Here is a 27226-nt window from a genome sequence, read left to right as displayed (position 1 = left end):
GAAAAGGGTCCCTTTAACCCTATTTTTTTTCAAAAAGTAAGCATTAACATGAGACAAAGGGAGACATAGAAAGGGGGAAGTTCAATCCTCCCAAATTCTTTCCTGTCTGCATTTCAAGAATCTAATCAGAGAATCATGGGAATTGAGGAGGGGAGGGTAGATTTAAAACCACCAGTCATCCTGAAATCTCACTGTAACTAAGGAGGGAAAACAGAAACAAACAAAAAAAACACAGACTCCGGTCTTGATCTTTTTATGCAGATCCAATTTTGATTATAATACAGATGTTGACAGATGGAGCTACATTTCATTTGGGATTAAAGGATGTATAACATCACTTACTGCCTTGAGGTTTCCTTATCCCTCTCAGTTACATCAGCTACACAACTGTGCAGCAATTTTATTTAGGGAAACCAGTGACTGTTTATAAAGATGGATGACGTGTCTCCACTTCTTCCCAAACAAAATTTTAAATATCTGGATATGGGTTCTGCCATCTTGTGCTTTAACGTCATTTCAAGCCAATCTGCGCAGTAGTTATCATGCGGTGGAGCCACAGTGTCATGATCACATCAATACATATACATGATCAATTTCAAGTCAGCTGTCAATCATTTGGTCCATGTCCAATCTACTTACATGGAGGAGGCATGGTTTATGTGCTAAACTGCAACAGCCACCAGGGAGAGATCCATCTTTATATACAGTGGTTATTTTAACAATAACATACGACATCTAGATTCAAAAGCAAACATCTGTGCAGATTCACCTCGTTATTTGCTTATAATTTGATTAGATAGCATCTGATTCAGATCATTAATTTGACAGTTTCCGACAGTGTTCTTGGTCGGTTAACAGGCTATTTTTGAGATGTTAAATAGACCTAAAAACATGTTTGTATTCCTCAGAATAAGGTACTGAATAAAGCACTGTTTAGGTATTATATCAAATTGTATTATATCGCACTAGTAGAATTCATACGATTTCCAGCTTTACAGTTAGACTTGTAAAAACATACTGTACAATGTAATTAAAAATAACTAATAGCTAATATATCGTCTTTATTTTTATCTAAAACAAATCACAAATATTTATAGTATTGGCCTCAAAAATCCACTATACACTCAATCCACTAACAGCTGGCTCACTCCTAATTTACATGGCCTTTGCTGTGTGATGTAGCCGTACAGTTGGTCTCCCTTGAAGCTGAATTTATTTCATAAACTTGTAATAATGCCTTCTGATGTACACGACCACTATTGAGAGAAAGACAAAACCATATTGGCTTTCATAAAAGACAAAAGCTATGTTCTGAAACTCAGGTTTAAAGTTCAGGGTGGTCGAATACTTCAGTACTAAACAATTATGAGTTCAGAACATAACAAATTACGGCCTTTTACACAGTGTTGTATTATGGGTTGTTTGGAGCTTTATTATGTTGCTAGGTTTACAGGTTTACTGCGTATAGTTAGTTTTTTGGAGGGTGTTTCATTAGTTCAGTTTAACCTGCAGGAGTTTCTGAAGGCTGGTGTCTAAAGTGTTGGTGAACAATCAAATATTGTAATATTAATGGTCCAATGTGATGTGAAAATAAATAGAAAATATTTTCATAATGCACAATGCTGCCAGTCAATCCATCCACAATTTGGGCAGTTAAACCTTGAATCTGATAAAATAATTGATCTTGTACAATTTTGATAGTAAATGAATCAGTTAAGTCATTTATGGAGAAAGTTGCTGGTTCTTCTGGGAGCTAAACGAACAACAAAAACTCTGAAAAAAATCAGGAGGGGCTGGCTGTGGTAATCCAAAACTATCCGAAGTGTGCCTGTGAGGAGTGGGCCGAGTAGAGGAAAACAAGGAGCTGCTGAACAAAAGCTTCAGTGTGAGGGAAGAGGCGGTCATACGCTGGTCTGGCACTGCAGCCAAAGAGCCGCTCCTGACCTTTACAAGTGGCCAGGGCCAAACTGGGCCACCACTGCCAACTACTCAGCAATTCAATGCAACATTAGAAGAGGGTGGCAAGACGAAGAGATCATCACACAAAAGGATCCTTCAATCAATGCATACTCAGAGTCACAAATATTTTCCTAAGAGGGTAGAGCCCTATTCATCTAGCAATCTCAACAGACACAATTCAGCAATTATAACAAGTCAGTGATGAAACATGCAAGACAACAGTAAACATATCTTGAAGGCTGAAAAGGCCACAGATAACTTAAGGCTGGTAGTTGATAGGGTGAGGCTGTGGTTCTGTGCAAACTCTGGGTGAAATGCATATGATAAAAATGCCAGCTTGAATTAAGGGAGCCAAGAGCTGACAAGAACAGCAGGGCTGATAGTGATCCAGGGCCACGTCGGGGCCCGGTGTGAGCAGAGGGAAAACGAGGAGGCTCTGGTTACACAAGAACCAAATTCATCAAACTGAGTTATGGTGATGATGGTGGTGGTGGGTTGAGCGAAGATGCTGATCGTGGCTGGTCAGAGCTGTGGTTGCTTGTTTAGAAGGGAGGCGGATTGTGAATCTGCCACAGGACTCCAACCATTATACAATCCAACAGGCATCAGCTGTCGAGATCTGAGCTGATGATAAGTGGCTTTGACTGACTGAAAATATTCTCCACCCCTGCTGCTCTGTGAGTCACGCTCACCCAATATATGAAGCCTGGCCCCTTCCCCACAACAAAACACTGATATGATGACATCCAGCTGAATGAACTGCAAACTCAAAAGAACCCACCAAAATGCAAATAGCAGCCACTGAACCAAACTGTGAGCTAAGACGCTTGAACCATATGGTCGAGAGAGAGAGAGAGAGAGAGAGAGGGAAGTTGGAGGGAGTGTTCCATTTGGGCGTGGTGCATTTTCACATAATTTTCATTTTTTAAAACAAACAGGTTGTTGTTTGTCACGGAGTACACTCAGACAATAGCAAGAACAAAAGCAAGAACTAAAGCAACTCCAAATGAGACAGTAACAGCGTTTACCGACATCTTTGTCTGGTTTGTCGTCTGTAGACAGCTCACTGTCCCTGTGGTCACTCGTCAGTAGACTGAGTCCCTACAGCGAGTGGACTCCCTGCTCACTCATCCCTCTCTGACAGATAGTGTTCTTCACACTTCAGTCTTTTTGAGCTCATCATCTGTGACAAGCATAATGCATGGCTGTTTAGCAGATTTTCTCGCTGGGTTATTTCTGAAGTAAAGACGTCAGGAGAAGCTAAGAACTGTTTTCACTCATTGTGATGTTCATTAACTCTGTGGCAGCTGAACATGCTACACAGCCCTTAAGAAACTCCTCCCACTTAAAGTGAACTAATGAAACACTTTTGAGGCTGATTAACACCGACAGGCTCAATATAGATAGACAACACACAATATAATAAGGCTACAAATGACCCATAATACAACGCTCTGTTAAAGGCTGTTGTTACACTGGCACTCACTCCAAAAAGAATGTGATGCAATGACTGAAGACATAATTGTTTAGTTATGAAATAAATAAAAAAGTCTTACATTATAGGATCAATAGGGTTTACTTTCTGTACAGAGTGATAGATAAATGGTGAATGGTTTGTATTTATATTGCACTTTTCTAGTCTTGATGACCACTCAGAGCACTTGACAGTACAGTTTGCGCCATTCATGCACACATTCTGTGACACATCACTCACACACTCAGGGCTCCAGACTTAAAGCACAATCACCCAATCACACTGCTTGACGGCAGTAGAGGAATAGGTGCCCGAGCCTGCTGTTTCAGTTTCAATACAGCATCATATCATAACCCCATTTCTAAAAATAATGCAGACATCAGTTCAATTTAAAAACACCTTTATTCTACTTGTAAGGATACAAACTCTACTGCATCAGATTAGATCGACATCAAAACTCACTACACCTACACTGTTCAATCATTGGACACGTTTGTAAACACAGACTGGGTTTTCACCCAGTCACCATGATTTGGTCTTCGCCAACACAAACGATTTACCTGATTATTTACCTACTGAGCGGGGAGGGGAGATTCAATCACAAACCTGGACACAGAAACACCCCCAGGATACATTTCAATGCCAGGTGTGCACAGATGATCTTAATTCTGTCCAGATGTTAATACCAGGTCTGAACAGGGCCACTGTTCCATTTACACATAAGGGTTCAGAGGGAAAGCCACAACTAATAAACAACTACATCTTACATAAAATTAGAAAAAGATGCACATATATGCAGACTCACAAGGCTCCAACTCGCAATAACAACACAGAGCCACAGAAACTTTAAATCCCATCTGCAAGCAAAATATGTGAGCGAGCATCTGACCAAACTAAGTGACTTTATACAATTTTTATACATGACGTTGTTTAGTTCTGGATGAGTTCATGGTGAGTCAAAAACTCAGAATGTTTCAAAATATGACCACAGGCAGCCCTACTTCATCCAAACCCTGAACCCTCATTTAAGCTGCCAGCTGTTGAAGATATCGGACAGTCTGCTGTCAGCAAAATGAAAAGACAGGAATGACAAAATCATTTTCCAGGATGACACAATGTTTTTCAAGGCTTTGTGCTATTTCTCTTATTTCTCCTGGGATTTCTAGGTCTGGAAACCTGAATTTACCAAGCCGCATGGCACCCTGATAAATACAGGGATACAGTGTAATCCACTTAGAAAAATAAAAGAGCTTCATTAAAACCTTCACGTGAGATGATTGAACCAGGCTATATAAAGAAGCCATTCAGTGTCATTACAGCCAAGCATCTCGTCACAGCACCGGAGGAGGCCACTCTTCACAGGGCTGGCCCATCGAGTCACGGCCCGCTGGCTCGCCACACAGCTCGGTCTGCAGCCAACTCACTTCCTTTAAAGGAAATTTCCAGCAGCTGTGTAAACCACAGGGGTTTATTCAAAGGCACTTCCCTCTGTATGGAAGAGGCTGGCAGAGGGGAAGCAGGTAAAGACTGACTTGTGAGGGGGGAGCCCCCGTTAGGTTTAATATATTTGACAGGGCTCTCAAGACACTGGGCTAATAATATGCAGGTGAAATGAAAAGTGGTCTTTTAGAAAATGAAAGGGAAATTCTGTGCGTTTAACACAGCCTTGTAAAAGTCATCATCTTCCCTCCACCTCTCTGTATTTATGAATGGGACTTTCCTCTGAAATGAGGCAGGAGACAGTTAACGTTTAACTAGTCTCTGGCATGAAGACGTTTTACACACATATCTGTTGGCAGAGTCATCCATTTTCCTCCTGAAAGCCCCTTGCATTCTTTCCAAAAAAGAGACACAAACCGCGAGCATTCAACTAAAACTGTCAAACGTGGCCAGACACAATGAGCTCCAGCTGCACTGGCTAACATCAAGGTCACTTCCTGCCAATGTGTAAATCACTGACAAATATTGACTTTGACCAACAAATAGCTCTGGCCCACTTTCACTAGTACACAAACAATAGCAAGCAGCCACCCCCCTCTACATCATTCAGGAGACCTTTGACTGCTACTTAGTTAAAAGCATTGTTGTAGTATACAATCCAAATTCAATAATGTATTTAGGGTTACTGATGAAGAAATATTTCTATTATCAGTATTTTCACATTATCAAGATATACAGGCCTCATGCTTTTTGTGACTTTACTATTCACTACTATTTACTATTCATCAACTTGAAAATAAGTTGTAGGAGCACGTTTCTCTTCAAATATCACTTTTGAATATCCAATAAATTCCACTAGCAGAGGCCCCCCTCTCAAGTGGTTAAATGTGTTTTATATCACCCCCATCAACTCCTGAAACATAAAGAAAAGTACACACACAATCTGATACTTTGTCTACTCCAGCATGACATGAAAATGACTTCAGCCAATTAGCCGGCTATTCTAATTACATGCTGCACACAAAATTGCCACACAACAGCCTCTTTCCTGATAGCACACAGAGAGGGGGGAAACTCCAGGGCGTGACTACATGAACGCAGCCAGAAGGGAGGAGGGTGCTCCGACTACCAGAGGGACATGCTCTTAGCCCTGGAGACAGGTAAACACTGAGAGCCACCAACGCAGTGGACAGGATGTGACATCGTGCAAGCATTCAGTGTGGCTTCCTGCCCAGGTATCCCTGGACAGCATGCAGCAGACAGAGGAAGGGCTCTTTGGGTGTGCCTCCCTCCAGATCAGCTGCTCATGCTTTGACTTTGGCTGCATTAATGGAATGGACAGGAAACCTCCTCCCACCACACAATCCAAGACACACACACACACACACACACACACACACACACACGCACACCGCTGCTGGCTTGCAAACATTTAGTTTAAATATGTGTTGGTTTTTTTATACGCAGCATAGCCTCCTAAACTAAATGGCCTCTAAAGTGTTGGACAGCCAACTGCTTACACTGTCAGCCACTCAGTGTCAAAGAATTTCTTCGGACAGCAAAAGCTATGCTTGTGTTGTATTTGAATTTCTGTTTCAGCTCTTTGTCTGTTCCCCTCTCTCGTGCTCTCTGTGCACACATATATGCTGATTTAATAAAGCTGATTTCACAATAAAGATTCTCTCACTTCAAAAAAACCTCCCCGCTCATGTGATAATGTTTTTAATACGGGGCAGAAGTTTCTATGGACAGGACTAATGTTACATTGAAATAACTGATGTAAACCCACTGACTAACTGTGTATTGATCAATAGATCAATCGCTCACATCTGTCCTGCAGTTGTGTCAGTATTATTATGTTGGCTGATATTGTTTGTCACTGTAATAACGTTGGTCGGCTGCTGATGATATAGCGAGTGGTGTCCTTATTCCTAGGGGAAGATTTTGTAGCCCTCTCCCCTGTAGCTCTGTTTGGAGGGGGACACTCCCAGTGAAGGGCACTTCATATCTAGGGGTAGGGCCAGGGGAGACAAACTGGGACAGGGCAAAAGTCTGTCTTGTACAGAAAGTACCTATGGTTTCCAAAATGTCACAAATACTGTATAATCACTTGGTTATGGACATTCAGGGATGTAGCATCGGACTGTGGTCAGTCAAACCCAAAAGGTTCTGTCAAAGAATTAACTCACCTACAACCATGAGTGTGAACTCAAATCCCCTCTTCACAGATTTTCTATAAACTTGATTGGGAAGATTTGCAAATCCCACATAGCCCTCCAGGTTCTTCTGTTGCTGTGGACCATAAATAAACATGGTTAATACATTTTCTCCATTAGAAAAAAAGACAATAGTGCATGAAAGATTGTGGCACATTGTACTATTAACTAGCTCAGAACTGTCTTTTAATACAGATACGGTGTCACAAAGACAAAAAATATGTACAATTGACAAAAATAATCAATTAATGAGCATTTTAGCAATTTGAGCATGAGTCACTTTACAGTCTATACTCAGAGGCCTTGCAGGTTGATGAGAATAGACGGAAGAGTACTTACAGCTGGATTGGAGCAGACAGGTTGTCAGGATGATGAAAAGGTGACACAGGAACGCAGCAGTCAAAACAGGCAGGTCAAGGAGGCAGGAACAAAGCCAGGGAGGAAAAAAGCAGAGAAAGAAATGAGCAAAAGAAACACAATTCTATTGGCTCGACCAATATACTGCACATAGAGACAAAGAGTATCGATGTAGCTCATTGAGTTACTGTACGGCACAATGGAAACAGCTAAAAAAAGAGTGCAATATCCTTTTTCACATAACAGCAGACATAACAGACCTACTATGAATCTGGAGGACGGGTTTTAGACTTTAAGGGCTGATGCACACTGGAGGATTTTCAACTCGACCGATATTAAAAACATGAGTGGCCACAGACATAATGACAAATGTAACCGATTTTTTATCTTTTAATCTTCAGAATGCACACACTGGACGATTTGGCCCGTTTGCATTACTACTAACTTCTGAACTGGAGCCTGGAACAGTTGTGTGATGAACATGACTTCAGAAGAAAACAAAAAAATGGAGGACACCATCGAGGGTTCGGTTTGGCAGCGAAAAAAAAACTATAATGAAGTCATGGCCGAGAAGGCATGTACATTTTGTCTCTCGCTATTGCGGGTGATCATTACCATTCAAAATCGGGGAGGCTCCGACTCAATCTGTAGCATTAAGATTATTTTGTAAACCCCTCACATTTTGGGCAGTTAACGGCACAGAGTGACCTCCAGTCGGTAACGCCCCAGCAATTGTTGGAAGAGGCGAATCGGGTCTAAAATCAACCCAATTATCCTTTGGTGAGCAGCTGCTTTTACATGTTTGGCAGTTAACAGACACACAATTATTATACTCCCAGATTGAAGCTGAGAAAAGTTGACCAGCAACTGGACATAAAGAGTGATGTTCATGTTATTGTCTGTATTGTTCTAATAAAGATCAATTTTTTGTCATTTTTCCCTGTGGTATCGAAAATGGTTAGGGTTTCCCGTGTATTGGTATCGAGTTGGAAATTCTAGTATCATGACAACCCTACTAGTGACACAATCTGGCTCATGGCTTTGTTCATGTGCATGGGAGATGCAGAACGAACATTAACAAACAGGTAGTGCTGTACAGTAAGTACAGGAATAGTAGCTTCAAGATGAAACCATTACTTTATATTTTATTGAACTGTGGTCTAAAGAAAATCTTGACCCTTTGTAACTCTGTCCAGCTTTATGTAAATAGACAATTCTTGATTCTACGTCAGTAGATATGAGGCATGCAAATCAGCAGATGCTGCTTGTGAAAAGGAAGCTGTATCACACACATCCAATCAGTGTTTTCTAAATCCTGACTACTATGCCGTTTTCACACATGACCTCCGGAGGATGTCCGGAGAATTGAGTCTGGACTTTCTCCGGAGTTTGCCTTTCACACATGCACAAACCCAGCGGAAGTTTCTCTGCTAAGACAAGTTTACAACAACACAGACGTCAGTCCTTATTACCAAAAGCTCTCGATAACTTTGTGTGAATCTTCTACATGCGTGGCACCGCATTTCCATCCAGATATATATTCACTCTTTTTGTTTTTCCCATTTTTGTGCCTGTCGAGTGTTATCAAGAAACATCATCAACTTGCTCACGGTGACTCCTCAGGAGGATCTCCTGCTGTGTTCCCACATCATCTCATTTGGACATTATCCAGAGTTTTCACGCGGGTGCTGGCCTGAGAAAGTCGAGGCTCTCACTTGGACAACGTGTTCTCACATACAGCGCCTCCAGATAATGTCAGGAGATCATCCAGAGTTCAGTGCATGTCTCAAAGCAGCTTAACACACACCTCCAATTTGGGTTTTTCTAGTTTCTACAAATCCATTTAGTTTTTGTCGATGTCATACTGTATTTGACTAGAGTGTGAATTGTGTGAAACTTCAGTAAACAGTCTTCTTTGTTACACAAAATGTTACTACAACACTAAGCACCAACATAGTCAGACCTACAGTAGAGTAACCACACAGTATCACCGAGCAGCTATTTCCTGTCTGTTTATAAGAGCTGTCATCAGTTAATCTGAGCGCTGATCAGGGTGCATCCTCCACTCATCACATTGTCCTCATACTAACTACACACACATATTTCCAGTAGACTATCAGCCTACTGGCCTACACCCGTGGGTGCGCTCCTCACTGCTTCCTGTGCTTGAGACAGTTGACAAACAGCAGAGCAGTTACACATTCCGTCTAAATCAATTTGCAAACAGCTGAAAACTAGTAATGCCAAAGTGTGGAAGTTTTTTCACTGGGTAATTAACTTGTGACTCCAGCCATAGCGATGACAGCAGACATTTTACAAGACCCGTGTCAGCTCTGTATCTGTAGCGGGCATACTCTGACATTTACCTCCACCAAGGCGGTTTTCATTGCTGTCTGTTTATCAGCGAGGTTACTCAAAATCTGAATAGATTTCCAGTAGAGGAAGTGACATGACCTACGGAAATAAACTCTCAAAAAACAGATGAACACACACAACATTTGCCAGCTGCCTCTGCCTCCTCTTTCCAGGCTCATTCTGACATTAGATGTCAGACAGCATCTCAATTTTTATTATCGTGAGGCTAGTGGATACCATCTGCATTAGAGTATTTCAAATTGTTTTTAATTGACTGGTGCCTGTTCTGCTGTTTGAAAAGTTGAGTTTTCTCAGCTTTTCTACCACACACAGCACAACAAATATTTAATGCATGTATGTGAGTGCTCTGTTACTCTTGTGGTGCTCTTGGTGAAGATGTGTGATTAAAAGTGTTACCACCTTCAGCAGACAGAGTTAGCAGAATGTCATATTTATGTTATCAGGTTATCAGGTATATATAATATATAATAATACATTATATTTATATAGCACCTTTTATACTTAAAATGCAGCTCAAAGTGCTTTACAATAAAATCAAAGACATGAAATAAGATAGATCAATAAGAACAAGTTAGCAATAAAACAAAGACTTAGGATTTTTAAAAAAAACATAACTAGCAAAAGGTATAAAAATAAATAAATAGAAAAAAGACAATGGTGTTAAAAAAAAGAAGATAACATTTATTTAAAGCAAGATCATAGATGGTTGTGAGTTGTTTCTTAAAACTATCAACAGAAGTAGCTTGACTGATGTGTGTTGAGAGTTTGTTCCAGACCTTTGGTGCATAGCAACAGAAAGCTGCTTCCCCAAACTTGGGGAACTGATGTTCAGGTTAAATCTAAAAAGTTGCCAAAGTGGCAAAGTTTACTTTTTCGCTTTGACACCAAATCCTCCACCTTGTTGGACGACTCTCCTTTCGTGACATGATCAGACTGCTACTCTGTGATGTGACTGTGCTCTGCACGGGGCACAAGCTCTCAGTTAGCCAAAGTGCAATGAGCTATTGATAACTGGTAATCAATCATTTGGAATTGAAATGAGACAGTATATGGGGCCGGTGGGCAAATAATGTAATTGTGTGAGCCTGAAAACCATGGTAACACCTGGCAACACTGACTATGTAGCAAAAATACTGAAAACACAACTTCATGTCTAATATGAAGTAACACACATTATACACAAAGACGAATTACAGGTTTTTCAAGTAAATAGGTCGGCCATGGCTGCGTTGAAAATGATGTCATTTCATAAAAAGCATCAACAGGAAATCTGCTCCGATATTCTGATGCTTTGTGGGTAAACTGGTGTCACGTACGCAGACCCACTTTAGGCAGCAACTTCTCAGCCATCTGTCACCACACATGCAAACAAAGTGCCTCAGAAAACTACTTGCTGAGTCCGGGTGCAATTGTGCATCAAATTTCAGTTACACGCAGCTGAGAAGTCTTACTCTTGAGACTTCCTGTCACTACATTTGTCTGTCATCGCAGAATCAATGACTGAGACAACTTAATTGTCGTAATTACAGTTGTACTTCACTAAGTCAGTGTGAAGCGTAAGCAGAAGAGATGGTTTACAACTTCATGATGCATCGAGACATGTTAACAAAAGTATGGCATTGATTTAAAGAAGCACTCATTAAATAGTTAAGATACCACTGTCAAAGGCTGAACACGAGCCCACATCAGCTCAAGCTCCAAGACAGTGTCAGTTGACAAATGAAATCACTGCAGCAAAGCAATGCAACAGTTGCAGGCATAAAAATGCAAAGCTCTCTTTGCTGTTTCTTGAACTACAGGAAACACTGTGGGGAGCCTCCAGGAAGCTGGGGTTACAGGGAGATCCGACCAGCCCAGAGGCCCGGCCCTGAGCACGGAGTATGAATTTTACAAGAGCGAGGATACCAGTGCTGTGTGACAAATTCCTTCCCACGACCTTAGGACAGCGCAGACATTTCATGCATCATCCCACACTGTTATTCTTCCAGACTTCTTTGCTGATAGGACTTGGCTCCTTTCGCACTGCACCGAAAAATGTCCCAAAGTACATTTTCCCCCCTCACATAGGAACAGATGGCTTCGAATAGATGGAGAGATTGCAGAGAATTCCTATTAAATTTCCATGGAAAGTTTAAGCGTTGCCATTTATACACTGTACCAACTGTCAATACATGAAAAATGTTATTAGACTTGGGTATTGCTAGTATTTTAGGATTATTTTTCATATATCTTGTTTCATTTGATACAAATACAAGATATAAGTCATCTTGGACAAAGACAGAAAGGTGGACAGCTGCAGAGACAGATTTATTTTCGGGGATAATGTTCAAAACAGCTTGTTTATTTTAAACTGAAGTCTAAATAAGACAAACAAAACCACTGCATTCTGTAAACCGTTTTACTTCAGGGATTTTCCAGCATGAAATATGCCAAACATATTGCAAAATTTTTAACTCGCTCTGGCTGACGCTACTGGACCGGAAATGATTTCTTCTTCACTGGTCTAAAAACAGTACTTGCCAATAGCAAGTCGCTATAGTTTCCAACTCCTGAGACCCCATCAGCCACTTTTTTTAAGCACCAGCAGAAAAATCAAGCAACTTCTGAGACAAACCTTCTGATAGACTAGTAATGATTATCATCAGTTCACTCCTGCTTCACTGCTAGATATCACTTTTCACTGGCATATACTGGTGACATATGTAAGAGTGGTATGATGCTGCTGGCTCAGTTGCTTGCACATTAAAGTTGTAGCTTGCTGATGTTTTTTGGGCAGATACCACTCTCCATATGATGAGTCTTACTGACATATTGCCAATAGGGTATGTTGTTGCTGTGCATCATTTAAAGCCACATTTTACTTGACAGGTGCCACTGGCGGGTACTGTGTAAAAAGATTAGCTTAAAGGGATAGGTCACCCAAAAATGTCTGTAAGCCCAGACAATCAAATTCGACTCAAAAAGAGGTAATTTACACCATGTTTTAGAGGAGGAGGATATTTAGGCTAAAAATATGGTGTAAATAATGTTGTTTCGAGTCAAATTTGAATGTCGGGGCTTACCGACACTCGGATGACACGAAAGGAGCAGTATAGAGGCATTTTCTGTTTATGCTTTTATTCTGTTGTTTTTTACATTTGAAGAAGTGGTCACCATTTACTTCAATTGTATTGGATTTGGCTGCAACTTTGTTTACCCCTGAAACTCCAAAAGTGTTCTGTGGACTTAAATACTTCACCCGCCCCTTCATCGGTATAGTGGTTAGTAGATAAAGAGTGAATTAAAATTTTTGGGAGAACAATCCCTTTAAGCCATACAGTAGAATATAACCACTACTTGTAGGCAGCTGTTCCTGATGTAATAACCGTTGCTTTTCTGGTAGCTATGCTATTGGGTCCAGCTGCGGCTACATGACAGCCCAATGTCGTCTGTATTTGTTTAACCCTCTTTAGTCAGCCAGCATAATCAATTCATGTGACGTGATAATCTTGTGTGATTTGGGATATAACAATATATTTGCAGTATTCATGATAGTATGTCAAACTAAAAAAATGTAATGTGTGGTCATAAAGTTACTGTGCTGAAAAAAAAGATACATAACACGTCGAGATAAATAGTGAGAATCAGTATCAGTCAGTGGAAACACAGTGACATACTGTGTTAGTGCGCCTGCTTTAATGTCAAAACAACTGTGACATACAATTAGTCAAGGTGTCATACTGGCATAGGCCTCACGCTTACTAAGCATTAAGTAATGATTCTTCCCCCACATGTGCATTGCCCTTGTAACATTAACACTCAGGATCTCACATAGCACAGAGCTGCTAAACCCACACTACACCACTGCCACACAGAGTTCCACACTGGAGCCCATTCAGGTGCAATGTAAGTTGATCCGTGTTTCTATCTGAATTTTGTATTTACTGATATGGCAAACTCTTGGTGCATACTAAATAAGATAGCATGTTAAAAAAAACAACATACCAATATAAATGTATTCTTATTATTTGAATTACAGAGTAAATGGATAGTATTATTTATAAAATACAGGTCAATCCACTCAAATAGATAAAGTGTTCAACGATCTGTCTAATTCAACACTTTTCAGTCTAATGCATTTGAGCTGAATTGATCTTTCTTCACAGAAAGATGCCAAACTCCACTCAGGTCTACACCAGAAGCATTCAAATGAAAGCCCAAAATAGATGTGAACACTTTGTCTTTGCTGCTCTGTACGTGCCTTTATAACATCACTGTCAAGATAGCAATAGTTTAATTTAGGCCTGTGGTGTGATTGCAGACTTACAAGCCGAAGATAGGCTGTGCTAGGGCAGAGCACAAGTCTTTTAGTGCATGTAGACAGAGGACAAAAATGTGTCTCCCCGAAGAAGGACAATATGAAGAGTGGCCACCCTTAGCTCTACTAGAGCGCAACACCTGAACAAACTGGGAGCACACTCACACACGCTGTGGTCATCCCAGTCTTGGTATTTTGACTGCCGTGCCATCTGACACTGTGGGTCAGCCTGGCTGAATGCCTGACCTGCCCATCTGTGCTGTGTCACTGCCACTATGCAAACAGCACAGACAATATGTCACTTGGCTCCGGGCTGCACGACACAGATTGACGATTCCTCCATTGTGTGGAGGCAAATCAGTACGTATCCCCACAGATAACCTCACAGAGTTGTTCTTCTCTTCCTGCAGCTGTACAGTGGGACTTCACCCGTGCCACACAACAGGAGGCTTGTGTGTGTGTGTGTGTGTGTGTGTGTGTGGGCGATGGGTGGCGCCCCGGGTGAAGCGTGCAGGAGGCTGACAGCTCCTGAGCTTTCAGGTGTTGCTGGCTGACCTGTTTCGCCACCTGGCAGCAGGGTGACCCGAGGTATGTGGCTCACTCTTCTCCCAGCGAGCAGCGACACACGGCCCTGCTCCCCGCCTGCGGTGAGCAGACTTCACTGCTACTCACTCAACACAAACACAGGAAATGCCAGGCGGACGTACGAACCAATCACCAAAATACGCGGTGTTATTGGAGACCTCCAAGCCGAACCCCATTCACAAAACTAACAACAGACACTGCATTCTAGCTTTTATGTTGACTGCCACACGTCCCCTGGGTAATAAAAGTCACTGCTGCACTCACTAAAAGCCACGTTTCCACTCGGAGAGTGTCACAAACGCGGAGGAACGAATACAGCAGGAGTTGCAACTTTTCCAATCTCCATTAAGTTAACGACAAGCTCAGGGTAACTTACCACCATAACACGGCATGGTGGGCGGCAGCAGCCCGAGCGAACTGGGTTAACTTTAGTTCTGGGTAGAAGTTGCTGAGGTTAAACGACAAACTTTACCGGAAGCACGCCCGTTAACGAGGCGCGTGTAGCTCCGCGAACAGAAACAGCAGCGAGCCATTAGACCTGATGTGTTTTTGTTACCCGGGGCTAAGCTAACGCTCCGACACCACGAATACCGAGCGGGGATCCCACTTTGTTTAGTTTCGCCTACGAGGGAAACTGCTCGTCAAACAACGCCCGGCTGAGCGGAGAGTCGACGGGCGACCCTCGGGTGAACGGTACAGCCCGAACAGAAGGAGACGCGTTTCCATTAAACAGTGAATCCACTCACCCATTATGGCTCCGTTCGTGTCTGTCTCACCTCCGCCTGACATCCTCTCACACTCAGCTCTCACTCTGTGGAGCGGGAGCACAGGGATACGCACATTATTCAACGCAGCGGCGAAGTGCGTACGTACCCCTTTAAGAATACCGGCCACGACGTATCGCGAGATTTGTTTGGAACCAACAGCCACTTTCAATTACAACCTACAAGCACTTAATGCAGATATTAATACTTCACTTTATCAGGATGATACCGACTAAACTCAACTGCTGTGAAAACAGTAATCTAATAACTAATGAGGGACTTACAACTGGGCATTGATGCACTACACACAACGACAAATGACAAACTACATGATGTGTAAGCTGAATTTCTGAGGGGGGCTCAATAATAATGATTATAATAAAAAATTAAAATTAGAATAATAATAAACAAGCGTTTAACTTTTACCAAATAAGAATTCCACTGACTTGGTTTAAATATTATATTATTCTATTCTATTCTATTCTATTCTATTCTATTCCAAGTTTTTTTTAAAGTGCTTGACAAGAGGATAAATCAACAACAAAATCAACCAAAAACTAAAGGAAAGAAAAAGGAACATTTTAAGAAGCAATTTAAAAGCAGTAACAGATGTAAAAGTAATAGTTATAATAATATGGTTGAACGGCACATTTCTTGCCAAAAGTTACAAAGTGCTTTACAAGATAAAACAACAATTAAACAATGATAAAACCACAGTGAAATTAACAATACATAAAAATCAACAGAAATTCACCCAGAGATGAAAGCCTTTTTCTTCTTCTTTCCTTTAACAGAACGTTTTAAGACATGATTTTCACAGGAGTAACACATGTAGCATTTCTGATCTCAGCAGGTATAGGCGAGCAGTCCCAATATCACAATGGCTTTTAGTCACCAATCGGGGCGTGCAGGAAATTTTATTAGACGAATCTATGACAAATACAAACATTTTAAAATACTTTACAGTCCTGATAATAATAATTTAAATGCTATTTAGTGTTCTTAATTACACAAATTCCGGGTACACTGGACCTTAGTATGGACATCTTTAAAGATCTAGTCTTCTTATACCACTGATGTTATATAACTGGAACTGGAACCAACAGCTAACTTCACATGTTGTGGCTGGGAAACATCAGGTCATCCTGAGGTCATCCCTCTGCACAGTGTCCACGGTCTCTCTGTAGTCTCCTCTTAGAATCAGTCTGAGAAATGCTTTAAAAAAACAGGAATGTAAGTGATGTGCTCGGACCGCCCAACCAGTTTGAAATGAGACAGTCAACATTGCCATCTAGAGGTCATCTGCATTTGGATACAACTAAGAATACATTTCCCCCAAGTTTCACTGAAGGCCTGAGTCTCCACTCTGGCTTTATGCGTTTCATACTCAAAGAAGTGACTTCGACTTTGCACACCTTTTGGTTAATATTAGTTTCATAAACAAAATGTAATATTGCTTCTTGTTTTATGTGATTTGGATATTTAACTTTTTTCCTCTTTCTTTTCCTTTTCTTCCTCTCTAGGACAGATCTCCTAAGGGAAAAAACTCTGCCTTCCGAGTGACTAAGCAGGCTAAATGTATTAAAGGGGATTTGGGAAGTCAAACCGGGGTGTGTACTTAATATGGCTTTAGGATAAGTGATGGCAGACAGTTTGAAAGCTGATTATGGTGAAGTTCTGGAAATGAAAACAGTCTGTATGGGCTGCTCTCTTTGAAGGTGGGTACCCACAGAAGCATTTTACATGGACTGGAAGGGGGTACAATGCTTTACAGCTGCATAAACTGATATATTTTTTTCATCAAATTACTATATAAGCATAAAAGGTACAGTATGTATTATCACTGCCACTGCCAACTTAGACTTGACTTTAAACAACAGTATAGTTGGATTGTCCCTTTACCTCCCGATTCAACTCATATATAAGCACAACAGACCTTTATTGTATAACAATACACACATGACGGCAATAGAGGAATGATCACAATTCTATTGAGTTTAGACACAAAAAAACACACAATACAATCTTGGATCTTGTACCATATATATACAATATAGAATAACATTCAAAATATACAATTTATAAAAGTTGTAGCAAACAAAAGTTGTTGAAAGTTGTTATTGACAGTGACAATGTTACCTACAGATAATTATCCTCATTTAAAGTAGTTGTATAAGATGGTCCTCCTGAGGTCTCCTATATGTGGCTCTTGACATGGATGAGGAGTCCCATAAACACCACAAACTTTACAGTGTATGGGCCGATGTTGGAGATACTCCTCATGAAGCGGCTCCTGGCCCCTTGATGCTGGTCTGTTTTGAGCAGTGTTATCTCAGTTGCTGGTATCAAAGTAGAACTTTATTGAGGGTAACCTCACTGATGGTGTCGTTAGATACCTTCTTCTGACCTCCAGGTGTCTGCTGTCCTGTCTGAAGTTTGTAATCAATCCATCAAATAATTATTGATATGTTTTCATATGGATATTTCATCAGTAGTTTCTCTTTAGAACCTGAATCATTACACAGGAGGAAGGAAGGAAGAAAGAAAGAAAGAAAGAAAGAAAGAGAAAGAAAAAAAGGATGGATGGATGAATTTGCTGTGGTGTGTTTGTGCAAAAATGTAATATATAAAAACAATTACTATCAGCAAAATACAAAATAATATAAGCAAATAAAAAACTATAAGCGTGAGGAATTGTGCAAAATAGATAGATAGATAGATAGATAGATAGATAACTCACACTCTGCACAGAAAGAACATTGCACTGAAAGATTCTGGATGTGAATGTCCTGCACTCAGTCAAGAGAGTGAAACTGAAAAGAGGTTGACTTCTACGACTGCACAATGATCCAAAACAGAACTCCAAATCCACACTGAACTGCTTGAAACACAAGCTCACAGCTCTCTGAATGGATCATCCCTCAAAAACTGTGGGAAGATCTTACACACGCTGTGTGTGCAGCCTAAAAATATCTTGAAGTGAAGTAGTTGGCAAGTAAGAACATTTCCAAAATCAGACAGGATCCTAGCTAACCTCAAATACCAACTCAACACATTCAAGAATTGTGTTAATTTTTTTCAGTTTCTAAGTTCATGTAATAAGAGTTAGCAGTTAGTTTGTGGATTGTTATCTACATGTTCTCCCAGTCTCTGCATGGATTTCCTCTATGTGCTCAACTTTCCTCTTATGAAGGTCATGTAGTCTGAGGTAACTTGTAACCTGAAATTACTCAAAAGGTGAGAATGTGAATTTGAATGGTTGCCTGTCTCTATAACCCCCTTGCAGTCTTCATATTCAATGTTCTGTAATCACATCTAATGGATGGATTGATGCTAGTATTGTATCCCTGTCCGTATGCATGGGAGTGTATTCAGAATTCATCCATCCATCACATCAGAGGTAAACAACAAATCAGGGTCAGTAGCAGTGGAGAATTCTCATCTCTAATAACAGTCCTAAAAACACACCATGTTGTTTGTGGTGCTGGTGAAACAACATGTGTCGCTGTGGCTCTGCACAGAGACAGATCCCTGCTGCCCTGCTGCTCAGCCCCTGCCTAAGTTATAGCACAAAGCACACACAAGGTGTCAGTGTGGGTAATATAATACACCAAGCCCACAGGCCTGATTTACTTTGTGAATAATGACGTAGTTGCATATGAAAACACTGACTTCATACTCCATAATTCTGATTGTAACGATGGATGGAGATGTGCAGGGCAGCTGAACAGCCACGATGAAGCAGTGTGAGATTTAATAGCTGCACCCAGATGAAATGATGGCACGTAAAGAAGCCATCTGGGATCCAAAGAGTGTTTTCCTGAATGGATTGTGTGAGGAGGTGAAATTATCACACAATTCTATTTTGATCATCAGGGAAGTAATTTCCCTTCTCAGATGTTAAGGATCTCGTTGTAGGAGATGGGAAGGCATCACACACAGTACCTTCCTGATATGCTAATATATTGGCAGATGACCCAATATATGCAAATGTCTCTTGGTCTAATATTCTGCAGTGAAAAAGCTGTTGGAACAAATAGCAGCATCTCTCTGTTTTTCATCAACACTGTGTTGTCTCTGCTCGGCAGCAAGCAATTGTCCCTTTGCCAATTCAGAGTGTGTTTGCATTTCATGCACTGTATCTATTTACCGTACCTTTGCTGCAGGGTGCCAGGGGATCAGGTGCACATTTGCACTCACGCATTAGCTACATGGGCTTGCAGTGTAATCGGGGCGTATGTGAGAATAATGATTGGAGCTGTGTGGCGGAGCTGCCTGTCATCTCCTGCAGCAGCTCATTGAGAAGGAGAAAAGAGCGGGCTCCTCCTCCCAGAGCAGACCAAGGGAAGATGAGGCCTGTTGGAGCCCAACATTTAACATTTTACACCTCGAGAGAGAGCCAAGAGGACATTCATATTCTACATTTCTTTTTTTCTTTTTTTTAAGGGGCCACACAGACTAAGGGCAGGTTTTTTTTTTTATCACGCTAGAGAAAGGCTTTTGATGAGGAGCCTGTATTGTGGGTCTCTGATGGAATTAATTTGATTCCTTTTGTTTACTTTGATGGAAACAAAAGTCAAGGACGTTAAATAATGGAAAGCACTAATCAAGGGGAAATCACTATAAAATATTTAGAAAACATCAAATGAAATGTGCAGCATAGAAAGCTGATGGTTTTTTGATTTGTGTCTCATCTGTCTTGTCAGAAGCATTACTACTGCATTAAAGAGACCGAATACTGCAGCGCAGTATATCAAAGCAATTCAGTGTTTCCCCACCAATCAACACCAGTGATAAATGATGCAAACATGGGGACTATAGGAGGTCTTTCATATATTTTTGGGAGAACAGTGGTTCTTCTGCTCCTTACTAAACAATTTAGTATACACTATACTCTATTTATTACTTGTCTATTTATTGCAACCTCATGTCCTGTAGGAATCACAACAGATATTTTTTTACAGTGATGCGATTGGTCAGTAGTGAAGCTGTGGGCAGTTTCAATCTGATCCAGAGCAATATCTGTTACCATGGAAATCCAGCTGAACCAGCTTCATGTTACCAGAAAGCCACCTGAGTAAAACCCAACGATAGCTGGATTACCCACTAATCTCAGTTTGTGACCCAGCTCCGATGCAGAATTCTGTCTTCATGCCAAATAAGAGAAATACACACCAATTTGCATTGTAATCATCCAGGCTCCAATCTCTGGTACCTCTAGTTATTTACACTGAGGGTACCAGGCAGGGTTGTTCACATGTAGTCAATCCAAAACAAGCAAACACATCCAGGCAGGGCATAGGCACAGAGCAGGGGCCTGTGGCAAGTTGAACATAACCAGGATATAATTAGGTTCAATTAACTCAGTGTTTTCCACCTACGAGTGTGTTCATGTGGAAGGGGCAGAGTCGTTATTACAGATGACAGCATCAGAACCATGAATAAAACACTTGATATGATATGAGAAGAAATGCTGATACCTGCGTAACACATCTTGATGTATCTTGTAGCAACGCCCAATAGTGACATCCAACAAAGTGTATGTAATTGTCAATGATACCTGATGTTATGGGATGCACAATGCAAATGATGAAAAGAACCATTTGAAATAATGTACTGTAAATAAGTAGACATTTTATTAAGTATTTTGTCTGATGATAAACAAACTATTAAGAACATACAATGTAGAGGAACTGGAACAACAAGCACACACAACAAAATTACACAGGAAACATAGATGTGCATAGTGGACTGTTAGGTGACCATTTTCCATTCATCTGCCTAACTGTGACTTTTAGCCACTATAGAGGCTATTTATATATGTTATGTAATGATACATAGTATAGAAGTTCCATATTTTTTTCCACACATATATGTGTGGATGCATTTGTTAGCACAGCTTGGTCCTTGGTTGCACATTCCATTAGCAGGACACTCTCTGATGTTCCAGAGACATTGACATTGAAGACATTCTCATCATTTATTTCCGTCTCAAAGGGTGTTTCTGTTTCATCTTCCCTCCGCAACAGTACAAATCCATAAGCTGTGCTGCCATTACAGATACAACCTTTTTCAATCAACTGGAGATTCAGTTCACGTCAAAACCTCCACAGAAAAGCATATATCAAAAAAACACACACACACACACACACACACACAGTCTTCCCTGAATAACTATGGGCCTATTCCAGATTTCTTTTAAAATAATTGAACACGTCCATTCTTAGGGGAGATTTAGAGTCTTTTCTTCCTCTTTACCTTTATCTCTAGGCTGATGTGCGTCAGTGTGGGCAGGCCAATTACTGAAAAGTGAAAATGTTCAGCCCGAGGTTGGAATTAGAGTTTTCTCTCCAAACATTACTCTCAAGACAAGAGCAAAAGAGCGACGTCTTCATTTATCAGCTGGAGAGACACATATGAACAAAGAGTAGAACAGATGGGAGGTACGTCGTGATGTGGTCTGTATGTGTGTGTGAGTGTGTGTACAGTCTTTTCTCTTATTTGTTCATATGTGATAAACAGAGCTCAGAATTACCCCATCTGTTGCCACGTGGTGTTGGTCCCCACAGTAATGTGGGCAGAATTCAGCCAAGCACATGGAGCCTACACAGTACATATCTACATATATCAGATAAGTCATCATTATTCAATTAAAAGATACCGTATGTACTGGTTTTTGAATCTGATAGTTTGTTATTAAACATTATACTACTGGACCAAGAATACATTGAGCAGTATTGAGTTTTTTCAAAACGGTTTCAGGCACTTGGTGAGTGGTTTCAGGGAATGGAAAGTTAACAAAAGGAGCTGAAGATATTCTTTAAGCCTTTTAATGTGGAACCAGCTGATGTACCTGACAACCAACAGCAAGAAATCATTGAACTGCAAAGCAATAACAAGCTCAAAGCTCGGAACAACATCCTCCCTCTGCTGAAGGTCTATAAGCCGATGTTTGTCCTGAGGATTTTCCAATTGTGAGATGACATTTTCATTTCTGCTTAGGACAACTTACTGCTGTGAGCAGCACGGTGCATCAGGACTGACCAGAACATATAAAACAAGCTGCATCATCATCACAACTGCCATCTGACATCAGATGCCTCGCCAAAGAGAAGCAATTAGCCATCGCATTCGAGAGGTTAGTGTAATATGTGTATTCAGTACTTGAAGGTGACCCTCAAAGGATGACATAAAAAAAAATGAAAGTGACCTTGAAAAAGATTCCCCAGCCCTGATTTAAAGGTTATACAAACAAGGGCAGTTCAAGAATGCATGCTGCCTTCAAATGAGGTTGTATTTACCATGTTCACAAGAGGAGTTCATATCCACAACCTCTGAATATTCTGAAAGCTCAGGTTTCACGAGTTGGGATATGTTTGCTAATTGTTTCAGAAATAAAGGCTAAGGAGATGTCAATGTAAGATTGTCGTCTCAAAATAGGTCTGAAGAAACTGTTGACACTCCCCATAGCATCATCTTTTCCCTCTGTCATTATGCCTTCGCATTTTCTTCATAAACATTACCCGACTGCTATCTCGCTAAATTGTTAGCTTCTGTGGCCTCTCGTCGCGACAGTAATATAAATATTTGTGTCCATGTTGGTGTTCTCACACCTTGAACGCTTTGCACATCGTCTACATGACTTACCACAACGTAATGAGCTCACAAGTTCCATTTGAAGGCAGCAACAAAGCAAAATGGTGAAAGACAGTGGCAAAGGCTAGTTTCAACACCACAGCTGGGATTGCATAATAGCCAATTTGGCAGCATGCAAGTGGAAATGGACTGGTATATATAGAAGGGAGCTAATGAGGGACAGAACTATAAATGAGCACCGGGGGAATCGGATGCCTGGAAAGGCGGGTAGGGCTGGGGTTAGTGCAGGGCAGGTGGCAGTGGCCAGGTCGCTGAGTGAACATTCAAAGCAGACAGAGAATTAATGATATAAGTGAGTGAATGTTGCCGCGTAGCAGCACAAGTAACTCTCTGTGTTCCTCTACGGTCTAATGTATGTGGTGCAGCTGATGACTAACACAGTAAAACTTCTACTCAGCAACAGTCAGAGCAACAGTCAAAAACCTGGTCGCTCACTGAACCCTGCTTGTTTTTATACATTTTATCAGATTTTCAGAAACATTGGCATTTTTCCCATGACTCCCTGCACTCCTCAAACTCTCAAAACTATAGAATAACAACCTGAGCTCAGGACTGAGGAGCGAGATGTCTTTGAAACCACCTACTCAGTCCTACACAAGAAGAGGCTGCATGTTAGTTTCTTTTTTCCTTTAAAGAGTGGAAAGAGAAACTTTCATATTAATATTATGAGGAAAAACACAGGGTAAACAAAGTGGCTTCAAGTGGAAATAAGATTTAGTTTTCCCTCCAAAAATCTGCAGGATATTTATTGAGGGAGAACCTCATCTTACAGGTCTTCATCCAGATTTTGAAATATTGGGGCAACTTGAACATTTCCATTCTTTTCATGCCTCCATGAGCTGTGTTCCTCTGAACTGGAAGTGGGACAAGTGTGATCGGATTTCAGTGCTGGATTGCTTTTGTGGAAACATAAAAGGAGCGAGTGTGTGTTTATTCTTCTGACTCATCTCTGCAGACTGCACACACACAAGGACACACACGCACACAAGTTTGATTCCTCAAGATTCAGGAGGTTAATCATTCCCAGATTGGTGACCTTCATGACTGCACATCATCATTAATACAGTAATACAGTCAATTAGAAAAACAATGGAAACCCCTTGGCGCCTTCTGCTACATGCCATTGTGCATTTACTCAAAATGTCATGTTTTCCTTTGCAAAGTACAGCGAGTTAATCCAACAGCCAGTCTGTCTTCCTGTTTATTTATTCACTTGTTCATTTTTTTATTTACTTAATGAGGTTTCGCACCTCCCTGTTCCGGGGAGCCCGGGGGGCTACGGCTGAACATTTGAGGAAATGACTGTTAAAGGAGTGAGAGAAAAAAGTAAGCGTCGACAGTCATGAGGTGTGAAAAGTGACTAAAAACAGATTGCGTTTCACAAGCGTGCTGCGCGCAGGCTCCTCCAGGTCAACCCACATACTGTACAGCATGCAAGAACAGGAGCTGTGACCTCATACGCGGGAGGGAGCTGTTAGTAGTGTTAAAAACAACTACAGTAGCAGCAGAGGTAAAAACAGGAGCATCGTGGGAGTTGCTGTGGCCTCGGTGTCTTGGACTCAACACAGATGTTTCCACAGGGCAAACAACACCCGCTGTCTAATGTGGACACCAACTGTAAAAGAACAGCTTGAAACGTGTACCATACTTTGTGTAGGGAATACAAAGCACTCTCGGTGTACTGAATCACACTGGAGTCTGGTGTGATTCTTCCAGCATGACAAATTCTGGAATTACATGATTGCCAACACTAATCAGACCCCCCACTGTGACAAATGTGTGAGAAAAGCCTGTATAGCCTCGATGTTAGGATTCTACATGTTTAGGATCATGCCATTCAGATCACTGTTGAATCCATTCATTTGATTAAAAGCTCAACAAAATGAAAGCTGCACTGATATACAACCACATTGAAGTGAAGCTGAAGTTTTTGTAGCAACCAGGGATTAGAGGAGTATGCATGCACTGTATTGTGAAAGCGGTTGCTTGTGGTGACAAACCACCAACAGTGCATTCTCTCATAAACTCTGCGGAGTCGAAACACTCACCTTCCCATTACTTTTCCTTATTTACCAGAGGGAATAAATGTGACATCGCTCCCCTTGGCCCCGTAGGGCTGGTTAAATCAAGTGGCAACCCACCACGATGCCACCCTTTGGTTTGTGAAGTGGTATTTTTTTTCCACTTTTTAACAGTGCAATATACATTTCTGTCTGTGAAGCTCAATGGCTAAATGTGCAATACATTTTCACTCTACATATGTTCCCACGGTACATATTCTGTACTGTACAATTGTATATATTAGTTTGAATCCAGTTATATATTTTTAATTCTTTACATTTAGAAGCATTGCATGCTACTTGTTACTGCTTTACTGAGGTCTGTTCTCTGCCCTCTTGCTGCTGTAAAGCTGCAGATTTTCCCCACTGCTCGACGAATAAAGGATTATCTTATCTTAACACCAGAAGTAACCATATTTGGGGGAGTGCAGGGTGGAGCCTGACTGAGAGCTCGAGGACACTGCACACCCACCTGCCACCTGCACCCATGGCTGACACGATATCCATGCCCAAATGCATACTGGGATTTATCATTCTTTTGACACTAAATGGGACAATAATGTACCAAATGAACATCATGCTAGATTGAAGAACACTTGAAACTATGGAGACCATACACTCCTTACCAAAATGTTTACTGACGTTGTAAATAAAGTGAAAAGTAGAGTCAATTTCTCATCCACCTCCGGAAACTGATTTGTGTTTGCACGCAGTTTCCCACTAGACTTTTAAACATTCAAAGTCCAGGTTAGGGTTGACACAAAGGTAAACAGGTCCCAGTGGACGTTACTGCCCAGGCTTCATATGAACTAGTATTTTAAAGTGCAATTATGAAATGATACAGAGAAAATTGTGTTTCCTGTGATGAGGCAAAAGAAAATTAAAACACAGGAGGGAAATTTCTCCTGAGAGGTGAAAGCAGGCCCTTATCTTGTTGGCTGTGGAGGGACTGGTCTGTGCTTCATTTAGGAGGAAATTAGAGGTGAACTATGGAGTAAAGACTGGGAACAAGGAATAGAGCATTTACCTAATTGTAAACCTCCTAATGGTACAGAAAGTAAAGCTCCTGCATTTTCATGGCTCTGAAGGTCATGCTTTCTACCTTCTCACGGTCACAGCGCCTGCAGACTGGACACCTTTTGTTCACTTTGAGTGAATCTGCGATGGAGAGAATTTGAGAGCACATTCATTTCCATTTAATTTCATTCGGATGCAGTGTCTCTGTAAAAGGCGAAAGGGAAACACTGTTTTTAATTGAATTCCAGACGATGAGAAATGAGACATTGTATGAAAATCCTCGGCTTCCTCCCGTGTGACAGACATTTCAATTATAAGGCAGGCTGTTATATAAACTGTACGAGGTATACAGCTCAAATATTTCTGTGGAGTGTAATGTTCATTATGTAACAATTTGACTGTGTCAACAGACATGCTTTCAGAGATAAATAATAAGTCATTTCAGCTCACAAGAAAATTACTTCTCATTAATATTTGCTTCACAGAAGGGTAAACAATTAACAAATTAGAATTCAAGAAGTGGTGCTCAAAGTTTAAAAGGTAGCCGTCGTTGAAGTTAATAGTTACACTTGTGCTTTACACTGTAAATACTTCCTGCGAGAGGGGAAGATTGTAGCTTTCAGTCATGAATGAATCATCTCAGTGAATTATAGAAAGGTCTAGTGGTGGATAGAGGAACTGAACACAATCAAAGTTCATTAGTCAAATATCTTTTATGAATCGTTTTATGGGCTTTGCCATTTAAATGATAGATGATAGCAGCTGTAATTAAAAAAATACCTGTCAACATTTAATAGATCAATCTGTTACTCTGCTAAATGAATATCAGCTATAAACATAACTCTCCATAAGTGCATTTCCATCCACCTGTTCTCTGCACATGTCCAATGATTGGATATAACCCATTCATTATCAACACCGCTCATCCTTCAAGGGTTGCAGGGGCCAGGAAGCCTGTTCCAGTAGACATTGGAGTGAGAGGTAGGGAACAACCTGTACTGGTCGCTAGTGTTGACACAAAGGGC

At 40.9% G+C, this 27226-nt stretch overlaps 1 protein-coding gene across 2 annotated transcripts in view; it reads right to left on the bottom strand.

Moving 5' to 3' along the window:
* LOC118124421 (septin-7) overlaps nucleotides 1-15590 on the bottom strand; it is a 34904-nt gene extending 19314 nt beyond the window's left edge. The window contains exons 1-3 of one of the 2 annotated variants that reach the window (XM_035182176.2): nucleotides 15451-15590; nucleotides 14643-14644; nucleotides 7063-7165 (exon numbers count right to left, since the gene is read on the bottom strand). In XM_035182176.2, coding sequence (XP_035038067.1) covers nucleotides 7063-7165; nucleotides 14643-14644; nucleotides 15451-15493 — 148 coding nt within the window. In that variant the 5' untranslated portion in view covers nucleotides 15494-15590. Of the gene's footprint in view, nucleotides 1-7062; nucleotides 7202-14642; nucleotides 14645-15450 lie in introns of those variants that run through there. The other variant, XM_035182175.2, reaches the window with a different exon arrangement.
* Between the last annotated feature and the right edge of the window lie 11636 nt (nucleotides 15591-27226).

The sequence above is a fragment of the Hippoglossus stenolepis genome, chromosome 17 (genome assembly GCF_022539355.2).
Source record: "Hippoglossus stenolepis isolate QCI-W04-F060 chromosome 17, HSTE1.2, whole genome shotgun sequence".
Lineage (NCBI taxonomy): Eukaryota > Metazoa > Chordata > Actinopteri > Pleuronectiformes > Pleuronectidae > Hippoglossus > Hippoglossus stenolepis.
The sequence above is the reverse complement of the archived record's forward strand: the minus strand, read 5'-3'. Positions and strand labels throughout refer to the sequence as shown.